The 19,567-nt window shown below is 54.5% G+C and overlaps 1 protein-coding gene across 1 annotated transcript in view; it reads left to right on the top strand.

Moving 5' to 3' along the window:
- Positions 1–19,567, top strand: part of STYXL2 (serine/threonine/tyrosine interacting like 2) — a 34,765-nt gene that overhangs the window by 3,419 nt on the left and 11,779 nt on the right. Inside the window, 3 exon segments of the mRNA XM_027771249.1 lie at positions 12,752–12,846; positions 16,179–16,416; positions 18,834–19,051. Of these exon segments, the coding sequence (XP_027627050.1) occupies positions 12,752–12,846; positions 16,179–16,416; positions 18,834–19,051 (551 nt within the window).

Here is a 19,567-nt window from a genome sequence, read left to right on the forward strand (position 1 = left end):
CCCTGGCGGCTCCTGCTTCCTTAAGGCTTCCCCCAGGAGCTGGACGGGAGTGAAGCCAGGCAGTCACCCTCTCGGGCCAGGGTGCTGGGTCCTAACAGGCTTCAGGCTCCTTTGAAAAGCGGCACCGGCTCAGCGCAGAAAGCCTGTCAGGGCCCTCTGCTCCGGTCACTCCTAGATGAGGCAGAGCCACCAGAAGTGCCCCTGGGCAGTGACTGTGTCCTACGGGGATGCCAGCCGTGCTGCACACTGACTCTTCTTTCTTGCTCAGATAAGTCACAGCACAGGGGCCTGGGCAGTGGGTCCGGAAACGAGGCCCCGCCACCCTGGGGATCTCCATCCGAGCTCCCCTCTGCCTCTAGACAAGGGAAGGGCCTACCCGGTCCCCAGGAGGCATTGATGGGCCAGCCCTGAGAAGCGCCACTTCACTCGGTATTCTGGTGCCCAAACCAGGCAAGGCGGGCTTGCTGAGAGAGGGCAGGAAGCGAGGCCCTTGGCCAGGAGACAGAGAAAGTGGCTTTGTTAACACACCGCCCATCTCTGTCCCCGTAGACCCGCGAGAAAGTCAGTCCACACTGCCTTTTCCTATCCATACTTGCTCCCTGGGAGACAACCCACATCCCCACCACCACCTGCTGTGTATACAGTTCAAGGACTGGACTCTCCCATGGGCACAGCTCTCCCTCAGCTCTGACCAGATCACTCAGAAAAGCTCCCATTTCTTTTTTTTTTTTTTTAATTTGCCATAGTGCATTCACAGGGCAGTGGGGAGAGGGGATGGGGGCAGTGAGAAAGCACCCCCATGGGCATGGGCATGCCTCAACCCCCTCTCCTCCACCTCTCCCTTTTGCTTCTTCTAAAACCTTAGAGTTAGACCATCTTCTGGAAGGGCTTTGAACAGGTAGACCCAGACAGGGACCTGGTATGTGTGATTTTGGGTTCATACATGCACACATGCATCCGACATGTCCTTCAGGTCCAGGACTCAAACCACACAGTCGGGCATGTGGGATCCAGCTGCCTTAACTACCCTGCCACCGACTGGCCTGAAAGGCTTCCATTTGATAAAGGGAGGAAGAGTCGTTGGAGAAGGCGTGAGCGCATCTGCCCAACTTCGACCTGGGCTTGGTCATCTGGGAGCTCCTCCCTTCTCCTGGCTCTCTCTGGCTCCAGCTCCACCCTCTGTGCCTTCTCCCTGTTTTCCACCCTAGCCCACTACCACGGCAACGTGGGCCGGGAGGGCATGTCTTCGGCGACAGCTGTACGGCTTTAGGGGACTGTGTCCTGCTTGTGGAAATTTGAAAACCTATGGAATTTTTAAGGCTTATTCTACCCAAAAGCTTGTTTTAAATTTATTTTTATTAATTATTTTATTTTTATTTATTATTATTTTTAATTTGCTTTGGGTCACATGTGCTCATGAGAGAGAGAGAGAAAGTGAGAGAGCAAGCCACCAGGTCTGGGACTCGAACAGCAGCTGGCCATGTAGGAAACCAGCACTTTAACCACCATGCCACCTGCTGGGCCCCACCAAAGAGCTTTTTAAAGGTCATGATTTCCTTGAGAATATTCCTTTAAAAAAATTTACATATGTGCATTTCTAACCTATGCAGACCTGAGAACTCCGTGTGTCAGGAACCAACCTGAAGTTCCATTCTAGATAGAATTTTCCATCCTGACTTATTTCCCCACTTCTGTCTCAGCTTAATGACTCTTGTCTTGAGAGATTATCTGAAATCTTCGGTGTGGATGGGAAGCCCAGCATGCATGGTATAGTCTTTAGTATCATTGTTAGGAAATTTCACAACAAAATGTATAACTAACAAGCTAACAAAGGACAAGTGCAGTAATAAAATATAATTAATCCAGAGGAAGGAAAGAAAGAGAAGACAGAAAAAAAAATCAACAATACTAAGAAAATTCTAGGATGGCAGATTTAAACCTAAATGTAGAAGTAATCCCATTAAATGTAAATAGACTAAATATTTCAATTAGACAAAGAACTCGATTTTCAAAACGGCCTACATACTGTTTACAAGAGACACACTTTAAAGATATACAAAGTTAAGCAAAGAACAGAAAACATCCCCTCTACCGTTCCAGTTAGGATCGCTCAAAACTTCAGAATTTAGTGGCATCAAACCATTTGATTATGTTCACAATCAAGAGCCTGCCCTAGGCACGGTGGGCTAGCTTGTCTGTGCTCCAATTGTCTGAGGCTTCAGCTAGAAGATCTGAAGACTGTGGGTGGCTTTAAGGCTGCGGGTGCCGCAACAGCCGGGGGCTGGTGTCGTACAGCCATCTTCACACGTCCGACAGATCATGCAGGGATGTTCTTGGGCTACTGGCCGGGACACCTAAGATGTTCTTTCTGTGTGATCTCCCCATGCGGGCCAGTTTGGGCTTGTTCAAAGCCAGAGTTGCAGCCTAGAGAAGCAGACAGAAGCGCGTTGACGTCCATGCACTGGCCTCAGAAGTCACGTGACATCTCTTCTGCTGTGTCCCGCTGTCACCCAAGACCACAGAGCTTCAAGGGCGGGAACACAGACTCCATCACCATCAGAGAAGTGTCACAGTCACACTGTAGAAAGCGCGGAGGGACAGGAAATGCTGTGACCATCTTTCGAAAATACAGGCTGCTGCGGTGGCAAACAGTAACCAAAAAGCCTGGACGTGACATTTACATCCGACGAGGCGCTTTTGTTTTCTTTGCTAGAGGGCATGTGCGCTCACAGGGGAAAGACGAAGAAAAGGGAGAAAAGGGAGAGAGCATCTGCCGCGAGGTGGCCACGCTGCCATCCCTTCTCCATTGCTCCTTCGGAGCCTTCGGGCTCCCAAGCACATACACCCAGCGTGTTTTTCAAGCTACCTGGCCCAGGACTCAAACTACGCAGTCGGCATGTGGGATCCGGCCACCTCACCACCATGCCACCAGCTGGCCATAGACAAAGCGGGTCACATGTGCTTTGTTTTTAGGTTTTTCGAATAGGATGCACGTGCTTGCCAGAGAGAGGAAAAGTCAAAAATCACTCTCGGGTGGTTAGCTATGCCACAATTCCTTCTCCTCTACTCTTCTCTCAGGATTTTGGGCATGCATGCACCCGTGCCTGGCATGGTTTTCAAGCCTCCAAGTCCAGGAATCGAACTGCAATTGGCCATGTGGGAGTCCAGCACCTCACCACCACATCGCCTGCAGACTCTAACAAAGCAGATTTTAAGTTAAGCATTAGACAAGAGGCCAAAGGTTCAGTTTATCAGGAAGATAAAATAAATTTCAGTGTCTATGATCTAATAACATAATCTTAAAATATAGAAAACAAAATAATGGACAAAACTGAAGAAAATATTAAAATCCACAACCTTCTCTCTGTCTGTCTCTCTCCGGTGGCAAATGCACCATCTAACAAATTAAAACAAACCAATATAAGAAGGGCCAGCCCATGGCGTGTTGCTTAAAGCAGCTGCATCCCACAGCGTCACCTGCTTGGTTTGAGTCCCAGACCTGGCGGCTTGAGAAACATGCCAGGCCACGTGCATGTGTGCCCAAGCCCTGAAAGGAGGGAGAGAGGGGAGAGAAAGGACCGTGGCATGACCATTCCCCATGGGAGGTGCTTTCTCACTTTCTCTCTGTCTCTCTCTCTCTCCATCTCTCTGTCATGAGTGCCTATGCCTTCTGGCAAAATTAAAGAAAACATAATATAAGAAATTTGAACAAAACAATAAAGAAAATGAACCTAATTGGCATTTTAGAACACTTGCACAGCAGGTGCACATGAACATGTACCAAAATAGGTCATACGCAAGGCCATCCATCCATAAAGCATTATTCATGTTAGGGGCTGGCAGGTGGCATGGTGGTTGAGATGCTGGACTCCCACATGGTCGACCATGGTGCAAGTCCCAGGTTTGGTGGCTTTCTCTCTCTCTCTCTCTCTCTCTCTCTCTCTCATCAAACTGAATAATAACAATAAATAAAATAAAATAATTCTTTAAAAAATAGAAAAAATATCTATTTTATTTTTTAATTTGCTATAGGGCACATGTGCTCAACAGAGAGAGACACAGAGAGAAGGAGAGAGAGAGAGGGAGGGAAAGTGAGAAAGCAAGCCACCAGGTCCAGGACTCAAACTGCAGTTGGCCATGTGTGAGTCCAGTGCCTTAGCCACCACCCCACTGGCTAGCCAAGCAGCACATTTTAATGACTAATCTCAAAATGCACCACGACTTTTCCAATGACCCAGTAGAACTTATTCTTTGACCTTAGAAGAACCAAGGTAAAAAATCAATAAAAATAGGTGGCAGCAGGTGGCACGGTGGTTTAGGTACTGGATCCCACATGGCTGACTGCACAGCTCAAGTCCCGAATCCGACATGCCAGGTTTGTGTGTGTGCCCAAAATCCTGAGAGGAGAATGGAGGAGGAGGGATTATGTTGTGGTCACCCCTTTTGGTGTGGGGGGTTCTCACTTTCCCTCTCTCTCTCTTTGGCTCTCTTTCTCTGTCTCTGTCTGGCACCTTCTAACAGGAAAAAGATATCAATAAAGACAAAAAATAAATAATAGAAATTCAAATTATTATAACACCACAATTTGGGTCAGCCTGTGGTCTGATGGTTGAGGCAGCTGGATCTCACAGGAATAACTAACTGCATAGGTCGAGTCCCACACCCGGTACTGGAGGAACATGCTGGCTGCATGTGCTCGCCTTCTCAGAACCCCAAGAGCAGACGTGAAGGAGAAGGTGTTGGTGTTGCTGTGTGGCCATCCTGGGGGAGGCGTCCTCATTTCCCCTCTCTTTGTCTCTCTGGTCAGTACATATACCCTCTGACAAATTAAAATATAATAATGATCATAATAATAAGATTATGTGCCAAATCAGCAAACACCAGCAGTCAAGTTCTTATACTAGTTCCCTAGGACTGCTATAACAAATGACCACAAACAGCACAGGGCCAGCAGGTGGCATGCCGAGCAAGGCACTGGGCTGCCACATGGTCGACCATGGCTTGAGTCCTGGGCCTAGCGTGTTGAACCTCACTCCAGGCACACGTGTGTGTATGCCCCAAATCCTGAGAGAATGAAGGAGAAGGGATGGTGGCATGGCCATCATCCCTAAGGGAGTGTGGTTTCTCACGTTCTCTCTCTCTCTCTGTCTTTCTCTGTGTCTCTAGCGAGCACATACACCAATAACAAAAATCTGTCTTAAAAAAAAATTCATTCTCTCACAGATTTGGAGGCCAGAAGTTCAAAATCAAGCTAGCAGTAGAAACACACGCCCCCAAAGAAAGCTCTAGGGAAGGTCCGTCCCTGTTTCTTCCCAACTCCTGCTAGCAGTGGTGTTTCTGGCCACGTGACGATGTCCTTCCACCTGAGCCCTTCCCAGACCCTCCCCTCTGTCGCCTCTCCCCTAAGTACATCTACCGTGGGCCATAGAATCTACCCAACCTGGCATGATCTCATCTCAAGATCTTTAACTTATTTGCAACGGCAGAGCTGTTTTTCCCAAAAAAAAAAAAACCTTACACTCACTGTTTTGGGACATACAGCAACCCGCTGCAGCCCTCCATTCAGCCGCCCACAGACATAACGGATCTTTCCCGGCAAGCATGGCAGGGACTTGGGAAACTTCGTCAGAGCTCCAAACAGCCAGCCAGCCCTCCCCACACAGCCCTGCTTGGGTCGGGGCAGCGAGTCTTCGCATTGCATATCTCGGGACCAGCAGTTAGCATAATGGCTATGTCGCTGGACTCCCACGTAGTCGACCGCGGTTTGCGTCCCGGACCCGGTGGCTTAAAACTCACGCCGGGCGCGTGTGCGTGCGTGCCCAAGATCCCGAAAGGAGAATGGAGGAGAAGGGATTGCGGCGTGGCCATCCCCCCTGGGGGGTGATTTCTTGCTTTCTGTCTCTCTGTCTCTCTCTGTCTATCTGGCGAGCGCACGTGCCCTGTGGCAAAAACCTCTCAAAAAAAAAATTGCATATCTTTTTTGTAAACTTCATCTTAGGGTGAATTAAGAAGCTCAGAAAGGAATGTAGGCAGTGAATGGGGATGTCAGAGATCTTCATTTTTGCCTGAGTTAGGCATTGGCCTCAAACTTCAAATGCAAACCTAGTCATTTTCCAGAGGAAAACCCGTGGCTGGAGATTCCTCCATCTTCCACCAGGCAAATTTCCCTGGGTCACTCATGAGAGGACAGTGAGCTTTAAACCTCGTCCAACGAAGGCAAACTGGTCATGACTTCTCCCTGATTCGTCATCTCTCTCAGACCTTCCCAGTCACCCAGAAAACACAGCCCGAGGAACGCGTGTGCTCATCTGCAGACCAGCCCTGCCCATGTCTCCTCTTGGCTAGTATCAGCTTTCTTCTCTGCCTCCCCCACCACCAGATAAAGAAGAGTCTCCCCTCTCTTGCTCCTGACTTGAAGGACGGGTGGGCCATGGAGACAGTGCAGACCCCTGCACAAAGGCAGACTGGCATCCCGGGAGGGAGAGAGCAGGACCACACGAGACTTCTTTATGCTATTAATACTCAGAATAGCACGCAATTTCGAACCTAGGAAGTGCTTATTTTTGGAATTATTTATTTTTGTGTCATGGTTGACCACAGGTAACTGAGAGAGCAAAACCCCGGGAAGGGAGGGCTTCCGTCCAGTTCCTTTCCGTGACGATATTTCCACTTGGGCTTTCTCACTGAGCCTGCTGGAAGTGGCTTGCTAAAAATCAATTTTCTTTCACTCGCTGACTTCCCTCCTGCCTTAGAGGCTGAGCTCGGTCTGTGCGTGTCGCTGTCTCTATGGCGAATGAACGCGTCGAGGGAACTCACCAACCTGGTCTTTTTTTGCAAAAGCTGTAGCAAGGAGACACTCTCTCGGACCTCTGCCTCCACTTCGTTTCCAGGAGTCTCCATGACAGGAAACAGGCCAGGCCAGGTCAGGGTCTGGGTTAAAGGACCCTGGTTCCACTTCATCCTAGGTCTGGAGAACTTGCCACTGACTTCCCAGTTCACCGTGACATGCAGGAGGCGATGCTGTTTACACGTCAGCTCAGACACGCGCGCGCGTGTGTGTGTGTGTGTCTGTGTGTGCATAGAAATTCTAGAAAGCTTCATGACACGACACTGTCCCTCACAGTGGTCAGTGCCATCCCCCTCCCTCTTCCTTCTTTCTCCTCTCTCTCTCTCTCTCTCTCTCTCTCTCTCTCTCTTTTTCCCCCACATGCTGGACACAACCACTGAATTGATTTTCTGATACATTAATGGGTCGCAGTCTGCAATTTTGAAAAGCACAGGCTTAGGGCCGGCCGCCTGCCACCTGCTCTTGGTGAGGAAGCCCATGAGACTCCCTTTCCTGTTTTTCCCCCTGATTCGCCCTCAAGGCTGTTCAGCTGCTGCGTCTCGATCCTGTGATGAGGTCCTTATCGATCCCAGGTCCTCTCCTCCCTGCCCTTGCTGACAGCCAGCCCCCGCCGCTTGCTAATCAGGCCGGCCTGTCCTCTCCCTCCATCGCAGGTGCCGGCCAGGCGCGGCCTCGGCTGTAAATCAAAGCCTGGGGCCGCCACCCCGCTGACCTTGTGAGCGGAAACAGGCCTGCGTGCTGTCTCCCTCCTCCCTTCCCTCTCTGCTGCGTCCTGCCTCTCAGCTCCAGCCCCCATGCCCTCCTCGGCTAGACTAAGGGACGTGTCAGTGGCGGGCCGGTTTTACGGCCACTAGTTCGCACCTGCTCTCATGGCAGCCAGCGCTGAGCGTGTGTCATCGCGTCCTCCATGCCGTAGGCCGACGGAGCCTCCTCCACTGTGGCTCGGGTGAGCCCCCGCAGCCAAGGACAGCAGCATCATGGGGGTCCTGCTCTAACCCAGGGTCACCCAGGCAGGATCTCTACATGCTACTTGGCAGACTTGCTGACTCGTCCGCTCAGTTCTCGCCTTACCAGCGCGAAGGCAGGAGGTCTCTGGCCATTTCTGTTTCCCAGTTTTAATTTGGAACTCTCTGCTACTGAGCCCACAGCCTCAGCATTTAAGCGCATTAGGACAGAGTCTCTGTCTCTAGTATTTGCCACTTAAAACCACCTCACAGTTCAAAGCCAACGTCATAGGGAAGATGTGTCAAGGGTTCCCAGATGACCCTTGCCAGGGTCCTGGCAGCGCCACCTGCCGAGTTCCCCATGGGGCAGGGAAGGGGCCTCTGCATCTGTTTTCAGTCTGCGCCACAGCTTGCAATATGGGCGATGGGGATACAGGGCCTGCAGGCCAGAGAACAAAGACAACCACCATGAGAGAGACAAAGAGCTGGGGAGAAGCCCGTGGGCTCTCAGGGCGGTACAGGGACTCTCCGGTGGATGGGCTTTATGCCCCTAACCTCGGTTACGTAATACTGACCTTTAATAAGCAACATTATCAACATTTGCTTAAGAGTAGAATAATTACATTCATTATTAATAAATAAACGAGGGGCCAGGCCGCAGCCAGTGGTTAAGGCAGCTGGATCCTACATGGCTGACGGCGTGGCTCGGGTCTCAGACCTGGCAGCTTGAAAAACATGCTGGGTGCATATATGTGCATGCCCAAGATCCCCAAAGGAGGGAGAGGTGGAGGAGAAGGGACCGTGGCGTCACCATGCCATGGGGAGTGTTTCTTGCTTTCCCTCTCTCTGTCTCTGTCTCTGTCTCTCTGGCAAGCACATATGCCCTATGGCAAAAAAAAAAAAAAAAATGACTAAAGAAAATATTTTATTTTACTCTCCTTTTGGTGGGTCAAGAATTTGGACAAAACCAGGAACCAGCAGTTAGTGTAATGGCTATATCGCTGGATTCCCACGTAGTCGACCGCGGTTCGCGTCCCGGACGCAGTGGCTTAAAAGTCACACCGGGCGCATGTGCGTGCGTGCCCAAGATCCCAAGAGGAGAATGGAGGAGAAGGGATTGCGGCGTGGCTCTCCCCCCTGGGGGGTGATTTCTCACTTTCTGTCGCTATGTCTCTCTCTGTCTGTCTGGCGAGCACACGTACCCTATAGCAAAAAACCTCTCCAAAAAAAAAAAGAGAATTTGGACAAAACTCACTAGGGCCCTGGTCTGTTTCTGTGACCTCAGCTGGGGCGAAGGCTCCCCCTGAAGAGGCTCATCGGCATGTCTGGCTGGCGACCCACTACAGACCACAGCCTTGCAAACTTGGAGGTCTGGAGCTGGACTTAGACGGCAGCTCGGGCCTCCCAGTGACAGTCCCAGGAACTGCGGGTGGGAGGCAGCCCTCGAGACCTGGGCTCAGAAAGGCCCAGGATCCCAACCACCATATTCTATGGGCCAGAGTAGCCACAGAGACACCCCGACCAAGGGAGGTAGACAGAGACCCCACTCTCCGTGCTGGGAGCATCACTGATCTGGGGTTCACCTTAAATCCACCACAAAGAAAGGAACTGACAACCGCTCACCTGGGTCTCAGAGACCACCCTCCCGGCCCGCCTCAAGAGGGCACTTGGCGTGGACAGGACGTGGCCGAGGTCCTGGCGCGGCTTGAAGCTTGTCGCTGCTGTGGCCGGAGCACCACGAGTCAGCAGCTAACACTTGGTAGGGCCCGTGGCTGACAGTGTCGCTGCCATGCGCTGTTGAGCACAGTGCCACGAGGACAGTGAAGCTCGTCGGTGGGCCCAGCACTCCCTGTCCGGCATTCGCTGCCCAGACGCTGTTGGGTGGGGAATGAAGCACTCCACAGAACAGCTGGCCAGACCCGCCCCGCAGAGGGCATGGCCTGCTGCGGGAGACAGAGACATCACGTGAGCTCGTAAATCAGCATCCATCCCACGCATGCGCAAGGAAGAAGTGGACACGCACGGTCAGGAAAGACTTCACTAAAGAAGTGACGATCATCGAGGACTAGGCGGCTGGATCCCACATGCCAATGCACAGTTGGAGTTATGGACCCAGAGGCTTGGAAAACACTCCGGGTCCATGTGCCCGTGTGCCCAAAACTGCTAGAGGGGAACAGAGAAGAAGGGACCGCGGCGGCCATCGCCCCGGGGGTGCTTTCTCACCTCCCTCCCTCTCATCTCTAGCTAGTACACGTCCCGATAGGAAAATGTTTTATAAAGTGATGATTGAACTAAAATCTCAATAATATGGGCGGTGGGAGAAATGGGCTTTTCCAAAGTCCTCGGGCAGGGGGTCAGCAGGTGGCATAGTGGTTAAGGCGCTAGATTTCCACTGGCCAACCACAGTTCAAGTCTTGGACATGGCAGCTTAAGACTTACATGTGTGTATGCACCCAAAATCCCAGGAGGAGAATGGAGGAGAAGGGATTGCAGCATGGCCATCTCCCCTGGTGAGTGATTTCTCATTTTCTTTCTCTCTGTCTCTCTCGGGCGAGTGTCCACAACCGATGGCAAAAACCTAAAAACAAAAAAAAAAAAAAAAGAAAAAGTCCTCAGGAGGCTGGGAACTTGATGAGGATGGGAAGCCAAAGAAACCCATGTGCTGAAGAGGAGTGAGTCAGAGAGAGCTGTGAAGCTGAGGCTGGAAGGAAGCAGGGCCAGAGGCTGCAGGGCCTGGAGACTGCTGGGTCTGAGCCCTGGGAGTGACCTGTACACCTCCCACTCAGTCCTCAACCCCCAGCTGTCACAGGGGTAAGAAAGGCCACCCAGTCTCCCCCCAGCACCCACTCCACCCCACAGGTGTTCGGTCTTCGTTGCCAGCACCGAGCAGAGAGATTTCTAAAGTCCTCTCCAGCTTTAAACCCAAGGGTAACAGCTCACGAGCCTCGCCCTTGGTCACCCCTCCCCAGTCACACTGAGAAAACGCGTCTTCTGGCCACGAGGAGCACTCCGTCTGAGGATGGAATGATCCAGCCCCAGCGTTGCCAGGACACTCCCAGACCCAGGGGTGACACGTCCCTGTCGTGCTGGCCCTCAGACTGCATCTCCTGGGCCGGCCTTCTCTCTCCCCAGCCAGGGCTCCGATGCACTGCCTCGCTGCCCAACCACTGTCCTGCTAACCAGCTCGGCGTAGTTCATGCCCACCCACCTGGGCTCAGGTTCGCCTGGACGATCTGAACTCCGCTTTACCCAGCGCAGCTCATCCCGCCTTCAGCCTGTCCACGCTTTCACGAGTATGTTCTTTAAAGTATTTTCTGTGTCAAAATCTGCATTTGGCCTGGGAATCCAGCCGGGGTTGCTTCCACCGGCTGACTCGCCCCAGTCCAGTCTCTGCGCACTCAGGGCGCCGTGGCGAAGAGGAGGCTGGACTTAGATCAGGCTGCCGACGTGACGACTCGGCCTGCTGCCTGCTTGTGCCCTCGGGCTACTTAACGGTCTGCACCTCAGTTTCCTCACTGTAAAGTAGGAATGCTCGTACCTATCTTGCAGGGGCTTGTCAGAATTCAGTTCATAGAAGTCACTAATAACAGCACACATTAAATCCCCACACGCACACTTTGTAACCTCTCTGGACGTAAAGTCCAAAAAGACCCAAATCTCACCCAATACCTGGAAACAGGACTCACCAGGGAAGAGTTCACTATGGACCACAGCGCGGCCCTGGCCAGGGAGGATCCACCAGGCCCACAGCGAGGCCCTGGCCAGGGAGGATCCACCAGGCCCACAGCGAGGCCCTGGCCAGGGAGGATCCACCAGGCCCACCGCGCGGCCCTGACCAGGGAGGACCCACCAGGCCCACCGCACAGCCTTGGCCAGGGAGTATCTACCAGGCCCACCGCGTGGCCCTGACCAGGGAGGATCCACCAGGCCCACAGCGAGGCCCTGACCAGAGAGGATCCACCAGGCCCACAGCACGGCCCTAGCCAGGGAGGACCCACCAGGACCACAGTATGGCCACCAGGCCCACCATATGGCCCTGTACACACACTCCAGAGTGGCCGTAGCCACTGTCTCTGCCCAGGTCTCCACGTCCCTCCAGGGGCCCTGCTGACCCTCCGCTGAGCTCCTGTGAAGTTACCTTGCCGTTGACCCCCACAGGGCACTGCGCCTCTGGGCACTCCCTGGCCTTGGCTTCTGCTCCTCCGGCCCCGTGTGTGTGAGCGGCTCTGGCATCTCACTTGGCGCTGGGCCGGCCCCTCATCACAAGCCCCTTTCCTGGCACACTAGGGAAGACGAGGGGAATGGACGGAGTGGCGGTGGCCTCCCCAGCCCACCACCGGCAGAACCCTGGCCGACGCCCAGTCAGGGCAGCCTACAGCATTTATAGACAGGAGGAGGAAAATGAGCGAGACTCGCAGGACAGTGAAGCCGTGCTGAGAGGATCCTCCAGCCTCACAGGCACGTCCCTGCACAGCCTAGACCACGCGGCACAGAACAGCCCTGCAGCCGGTGCCCGCTCCGGTCTGGAAACAGATGGGCCGCCGCCCAGCCCCTGCATTCCGAGTCCCTGAGCTTAGGGAGGCTTTCCCTTCGCCTCTCCTTGCTCTCCATTTGTGGCTAAAAGCAGATCCAGGTTTGTCGTCTGAAAAGCACATCTTCTTGGGACCAGCAGTTGGCATAATGGCTATGTCGCTGGACTCCCATATAGTCGACCGTGGTTCGAGTCCTGGACCCGGTGGCTTAAACTCACGCCGGGCATGTGTGCGTGCGTGCCCAGGATCCTGAGAGGAGAACGGAGGAGAAGGGATTGTGGTGTGGCCATCCCCCCTGGGGGGTGATTTTTCACTTTCTGTCTCTCTGTCTCTCTCTGTCTTTCTGGTGAGCCCACACACCTTATAGAAAAAAACCTCTCCAAAAAAAGAAAAAGAAAAACACACCTTCTAACCCCTTCTTGCCTTAGATACTCGGTGGTCTCAGACGCGGAAACAGAAAGCATTTTCATGGAGCCCATTCACCTCTCCCCGGCCGTGGCAGCCAAACAGATCATCAACGAAGGTGGGTAATGTGACCGGGAGTCGGCTGGGAGTCGACTGGAGCCCCTCAGAGAGGGCACAGGGACAGCGTGCGGGGTACCTCAGGCACCGCCTGTCACACTGGGGGGAGCAGCTGAGAAGGCAGTGCTGCCCACCCCCTCGCGGACATGGCTCTGCACCCCTGTGAACTGCTCTCCAGCTGACAGCCAGCCTGGCCGCTCCTACCTGCCCCACGGTCTTGCACCCAAGTGTTTGGCACCTGAGGAGCCCTGGGATGGCTTATGCTAGAGCCCAGGAAACACCTAGGAGCATCAGAGAGTTCTGTTCTGTCTGTCTGGATTCAGATCTGTGTTTCCACTAGTGCTCAAAGACGGTTACTGGGACCAGCAGATGGCCTAAGGGTTGGTTCGCTGGACTCCCATGTCATTTGAGTCTCACACTCGGCGGCTTAAAACTCATCCCAGCCGTGTGTACATGCGTGCCCAAAATCCCGAGAGGAGACTGGAGGAGAAGGAATCGGAGCGTGGCCATCCTCCCCCCTGGGTGATTTCTTTCTGTCTCTCTATCTCTGTCTCTTTGGTGAGTGCATGCACCCTATAGCAAAAATCTCTCTTAAAGAAAAGCACAGTCTACTAACCAAAGTACCATGAGGAGGCAGGGAGGCGGGAGGCAGGGCAGTGAGGGGCGATGCTAACACCTGCATGGTAAATTCCAGCGCGACAGCTTCTTTTATTTTCCTCAAAGATACTCAGCGCTTTACTTTTCTCAGCAGTTTTGGGCAAATAACCTTTTGTAATTTCTCTCCACTTTCTCGTCCCTTCCCGGGTGGCCCCTGGCACTTGGGCAGGCTGGGTGGATAAGGCAGCACCGCCATGAAGCAAGGTCCCACGGGCCTTTGGCTTGAAGGTGGCACCTGCAGCTAACAGTCACATTCCCTTTCCTAGCCATTGGCCACAAGAACCAGGGGTGCTACCTGTTCGTACTGCTCCCCGCCCTGACCCTGGCCCTTCTTGGCCCCTGACCCTTTGGGTCCCCACTTGGGTTCTTGGAAGACACCTGCTCTTGTGTGCGCTTCACGGAGAACCAAGAATTCAGTTTGCTGTTGCTGGCTGTGCCGGGCACCCTGGGAGCCCCCTCTTCTCAGAGACCCCTCTGCTTAACAGTGTTCCTCGTCCCGCCCTGACCGAGGTCTCCGTTCTCCTACTCCGACACAGGCTGAAGCCCAGGGCCCAGGCGTTCCTCACCAGGTCCGGCTCTCTCTGAGCTGCTCTCAGCACCTCCCTGGGCTCGGCTCCCTGGGCTCTGCCGTGGCCGGGTGTCTCCCCGACCTTCCGTTCTGCACCGTCCCTGCTCTGTGCTGTAGTCCAGGCGTGCTCCAGGCTTGGGCTCCTGAAAAGCAGATGCCCACCGAGGGTTGTGAGAAAAGCATTTCCCCTTTCAGGTCTGGGGATGCCATAGGCATTCCGAGTCTGGTCTGAGGCCCAAGGGTGGCCATTGCCTCTTCGCTCTGTCTTGTCTGCACCCCCTTCCCGGGGGCAGTAAGCCTCGGTTTCATTAGCCCTAGTGGCCAAAGGGCTGTGAAGGAGTCGAAAGCAGAGAGAGCGGAAAACAGGCCCGGCGGTATCTCAGCACAGCCCTGTGCCCGCGGTGACCACCGGAGTAAGTGCAGGTCTTGCTCCATGTCCACGGGAGTCGGCAGAGGCCCGCAGGGGACACCTGCCAGCTTCCCCTCTGGTGGGGGACCGATGCAGGGAGGGAGGTGACTGTAATGAGGCTGAGCTGTGAGCCAGAGGCCTGGGACGGTAGGAGCTACCACTGCAAAGAAGGGCTGGGACATTTGCTTTTAAGTTGAAAAGGAAAAACTCAAAATAACCTGTGACAGACAGCTGAGGAAGGTAGCACTCCTGTCTTTTTGTTTGTTTGTTTTTTTAATGCTCACCAGAGAGGGACAGGATGGCTGGGGGAGGTGAGCAACCACCCCCGGGGGGATGGCTATGTTGAAATCCCTCCTCCTCTAACGTCCTCTCAGGGTTTGGGGCATGCACACTCACATGCTCAGTGTGATTTTCAAGTCACCGGATCCAGGACTCAAACTGCAGTCAGCCATGTGGGATCCAGCCACCTTAACCCCGCACATGGGCTGGCCCGTCACTGTGTCCTCGTCAGGTGTGGGTGAGTTCTACATTTCTTACATGTAGGGAAGGAAGGAAGGAAGGAAGGAAGGAAGGAAGGAAGGAAGGAAGGAAGGAAGGAAGGAAGGAAGGAAAGACGGACATTTGGTGTAGGACCGCAGGAGACCCGGGGAGAGAGCCGGACGATCCGGAGAACGATCCAACGATTTTTAAAGAAAATGGAGGGATGGGACCAGCGTTGGGGCCTGAATCCTGGGCCCCAGGCAGACACAGGAGGCCGGAGCCTGCAGTCCTCAGTACAGCTGGGCTTCCAAGGCCGTCAGGAGAGGATTCTGGGAGGGCTAAGCCATGCCCGTGCCTGGGGCCTCCTGGCTCTCCCAGAAACCGGCCATCAGGAGGGGCTGTGCTGGCCTGCTCAGAGACACGCCTCTCCTCTGTTTTCCCCTCCTGTCTCTTCAGTGCCTTTGGCAACTAAATAAGTGGCCAGGCTCTGCCCCCAGCCCCGTTACCTGCCCGTCAGAGAAAGGAACCTCGGCCGCCCCTATTGACACGCAGTGAGCGAGGGCAGCCTGAGAAGGGAAACGTCACCCCAGACGTCAGCGAGCTGGGATCCGAGTTTACGTGGGATCTAAGCTTTTCCCACCTGTTCCCGGGAGAGCCCTGAGTCCTGCCTTGGGACCAGCACAGTAGCTCATGGCAACATTGTACCACCTGCCCGAGGTGGCTGGGGGTCCTGGGTGCTCACAGGCAAGCCAGGGGCCCACGGTGAGGGGGTCATGAGCTCACGGCAGGACCAAAGGCTGAGGAGGTCATGAGCTCACAAAGGACAGGAAGGCCCTGGGCATGTGACTGTCCAGTGTGCAAAGGGGCCAGCCACCTGAGGGGTGTCAGGAGAGCACCCCAGCTTCTGCATGCTGCTTTGCCCTGGGCATCATGGGAGTTATGGGGTGTGTCAGATGCACCCCGGCCCTTGGGGACCGCTGTCTAAAACAGCACCGGCAGCTTACAGAAATGTGGGGGAGCGGGATGGACTGGCTCCTTCTCCCTCCTCCAACACCTGCTGCTGACCCCAGGACAGCATCCCACCCACAGCGGCCCAGGGTCCTGGTAGGTCCCCCTGCAGATCCTGGGGCCATCTCTCTGAAGTCCGAGCAGGAACGGGGCCTCCGAGGAGCAGGGAAGGCTGGCCCCAGGCCCAGGTGAGAACACGCTGTCCCCGCAGAGCTGGCGCGCAGCGGCGCCCGGGCCACCGAGTGCTCCGAGTGTCCCGGCATGCTGGAGTCGGCCGAGCAGCTGCTGGTGGAGGACCTGTACAACCGCGTCAGGGACAAGATGGACGACCGCAGCCTGTACGGGACACCCTGCGTGCTGGACCTGCAGCGGGCGCTGACCCGGGACCGCCAGGAGGCCCCCCGCAACGAGGTGGACGAGGTCTGGCCCAACGTCTTCATAGCCGAGAAGTGAGTCCGACGGGGGTGTGTCCCTCCCCTCTCTGGCTCGCACTGATCCCGGCCTTGGGGATCCAGCCAAGTGCAGCCTCCTGGCCTTGGAGAGAGGTCCCCTGCTCTTAGCGAGCCTGGGCAAAGTGTGCCAAAGTGGGCAAAGTGTCTCCCCGCCCATCTCGTCACATCTGACCTGGGCACCAACCACGTGGCCGGGCGCCAGGAGCCATGGACAGGATAGATGTGCACGCGTGTTCACCAACACACCACATGTTCACATGCAGTGAGGGCAAAGGTTAAAGGACAGAACACATATGTAGTGAGAAGCCAACTGAGTGGCACAGAGCTGTGTGTGTGAGTGTGCACGCCCGTGAACTTCTCCACAAATAACGGTTCAGAAAGGAAAGTGACCAAAATGTTAACAGCACTCTCTCGGGGATGCAGTTCTGTTCTGGTTTGTTTGTTTTAGAGGTTTTTGCCTAGGGGTGCATGCACTCGTCAGAGAGAGAGGCAGAGACAGTGAGAGATAAACTGAGAAGTCATCCCCTAGGGGAGATGTCCACACCACAATCCCTTCTCCTCCATTCTCTTCCCGGGACCTTGGACCTGTATACACACGTACCTGGCGTGAGTTTTAACCACTGGGTCCGGGACTCAAACTGTGATTGACTATGTGGGAGTTCAGCCGCATAACCACTCCTCCATCTGCTGGCCCCCGGGTGTGATTTTCAAGCCACCAGGCCCAGGACTCAAACCACAGTCAGCCGTGGGGGAGTCTAGTACATAACCAGTATGCCATCTGCTGGCGCCGAGGGAGGCAATTTTAAAGTAGCTTTTCTTTTTTTTTTTCTTTTTTTTTTTTTAATTACAAGAAAGAGAATGAGAGAGAGAACATGAGAAGCCGTCCCTACGGGGCTGGTCACACCTCAGCCCCTTCCCCTCCATCGCTCCCTTTCTCAGGGTTTGGACACTATGAACACACCCCTGGCATGTGTTTCAAACCACCAGGTCCAGGACTTGAAGCACACTGTTGGCCATGTGGGATCCAGCTGCCCTAGCCGCCATGCCACTGGCTGGTCTGTTTCTGTTCCTCAGGTTTCTTTAGAATTGCAAACGTTTCCTAGAGTAGGCATTGATGGTTTTTATACGCAGAACATTATTTTTTAAAGTTCATCAGTGGTTTCCAGAACAAAGACAAAAATAACTCACTCACGTCCCATTCCTCCAGGGCCTTACTGGTGCATAGTTGGTACCGATAGGTTAATTTAGGAACCCAAGTTTGGGTGATCCGTGGTCTACCCAATAAGATGTTCTCTCAGTGCAACTGCTCCTCTATCCAAAACCAAAGGAGGGAGTTTGGGCCCCAGGACAGGAACAGGGAAAATACCTTCAGATGTTGGGTTTTCCTCTCCACATGGGGTAATCAATTGCCTCAACCTGGATTCCCAGGGCCGAGTCCCCAGTCCTAAGTGATCTTCCCATTGATTTGCAGATGCAGACGCCATACCTCGTGGTCACCAGGGACCGCGGGGGCTCCAGTATCCCCAACTAGAGGCCTCTGCTCTTCCTTGGGCACCTCGCTTCCAGGCCTCTGCAAACTAAGCTTCGCTGGGTCCGTTGCAGCGAAGAGAGCTCTGGGTTAGGAACCAGAAACACCAGTCTTCACTCGGTCCTCTCCTTCCACGATCAGGAGGTTATGAGAGCTCTCAGGTGTCTTTTTGTAATATTCAAGTGGGGGTAATAATGGTTGCCCCGTCTACCTCCTTAGTTTATCATTAGGCCAATAGGAAATGATGCCCAGGAAAGGGTTTTGGCTGCAGCACATACAGGACCACCGTAAAGGACCCTGATGCTGTTGTCTCCGTCTCACACATGTGCATCCCCAGGACGTGGAGTGTGAGCTAGCGGCCTCCAGACCACTCAAGGTTCCCTTACAAGGGCCAGCCCTGTAGACAGGGGCTGGAGATTGTGCAATGGGAGCTGGATCCCATGGCTGACCGAAGTTTGACTCCCGGCCCTGGTGGCTTGACAAACATGTTGGATGCATGTGCATGTGTCCCCCAAATCCTGACAGGGTGGAGAAATGGAGAGAAAAGGATTGCAGCATTACCATACCCTGTCGAGGGGTCCACTCTCTCTCTCGCTCTCTCTCTCTCTCTCTCTCTGAAGAAGGCACATACTCTCCAGCAATTAAAAATAATAAGCTAAGAATGAAAAAGGCTCCCTCACATGCCCGTCTCCCTCTTCTGAGCTCCTCCCCTGCGCCGTCCCTCCTCGCACCTGCTGGGTCACGTCGCGGCCCTTCTGTAGCAGTATCTGCCCTGAGCCCCAGACAGCCAGGAGCAGAGTGGTCCTGTCTGCGGAGCCCTCATCTCACAGCGGGCATGCGTCTTCCCGGTCCTAACTCTGGCCACCACGCTCCTCCCCTCCCCCAGGAGTGTGGCTGTGAACAAGGGGAGGCTCAAGAGGCTGGGCATTACCCACATCCTAAATGCTGCACATGGCACTGGCGTCTACACCGGCCCCGAGTTCTACTCCGGCCTGGAGATCCAGTACCTGGGAGTGGAGGTGGACGACTTTCCCGAGGTGGACATCTCGCAGCACTTCCGGAAGGCGGCCGAGTTCCTCGACGAGGCGCTGCTGACCTATAGAGGTGAGGGCCTGCCCACACCGGGCGCTGGACTCCAGGGGCCAGGGTTTGTGTGTGTGTGTGTGCGCACATGTGGGCGAGAATGTGAGGAAAACCCCCTGCCTGTCTGCCCTGTCCAGAGGGCCTCTGTCTCTAAGAGGAGAAAGGAGAGGACGATCATCTTCCGGGAAGCGATGACTGAGGTCCTAACACGCGCCAGTGTAGACAGCAGAGTGAGTGATGCGGACAAGGCTCCGGCCTGCGGGTCTTCTACTGTAGTGAGGGGGAGGACGTGGAAAGGAACCGCGTCTTGTGGTGGCAGGTGTGAGGCAGAGGCTGTAGCTCGAATGGCATGGTAGGGGACTGCTAGTCCCGGGAGAGGGTGCGTGGGCCTTTCTGAGACGCAGAGCTCAGGGGCGAGACTGCGCTGGTGTGGGAGACGGGGGAGCGCCTGGACGAGGGAGCTGTTCGTGCAGACGTGGCCGAGCTCGGTGCCAGGAATCAGAGGCTGGCTGGCCAAGCCTGGGAGTGGCAGGAGCC

This window comes from Tupaia chinensis, unplaced genomic scaffold (genome assembly GCF_000334495.1).
Source record: "Tupaia chinensis unplaced genomic scaffold, TupChi_1.0 Scaffold000198_1, whole genome shotgun sequence".
NCBI classification, from domain to species: domain Eukaryota; kingdom Metazoa; phylum Chordata; class Mammalia; order Scandentia; family Tupaiidae; genus Tupaia; species Tupaia belangeri.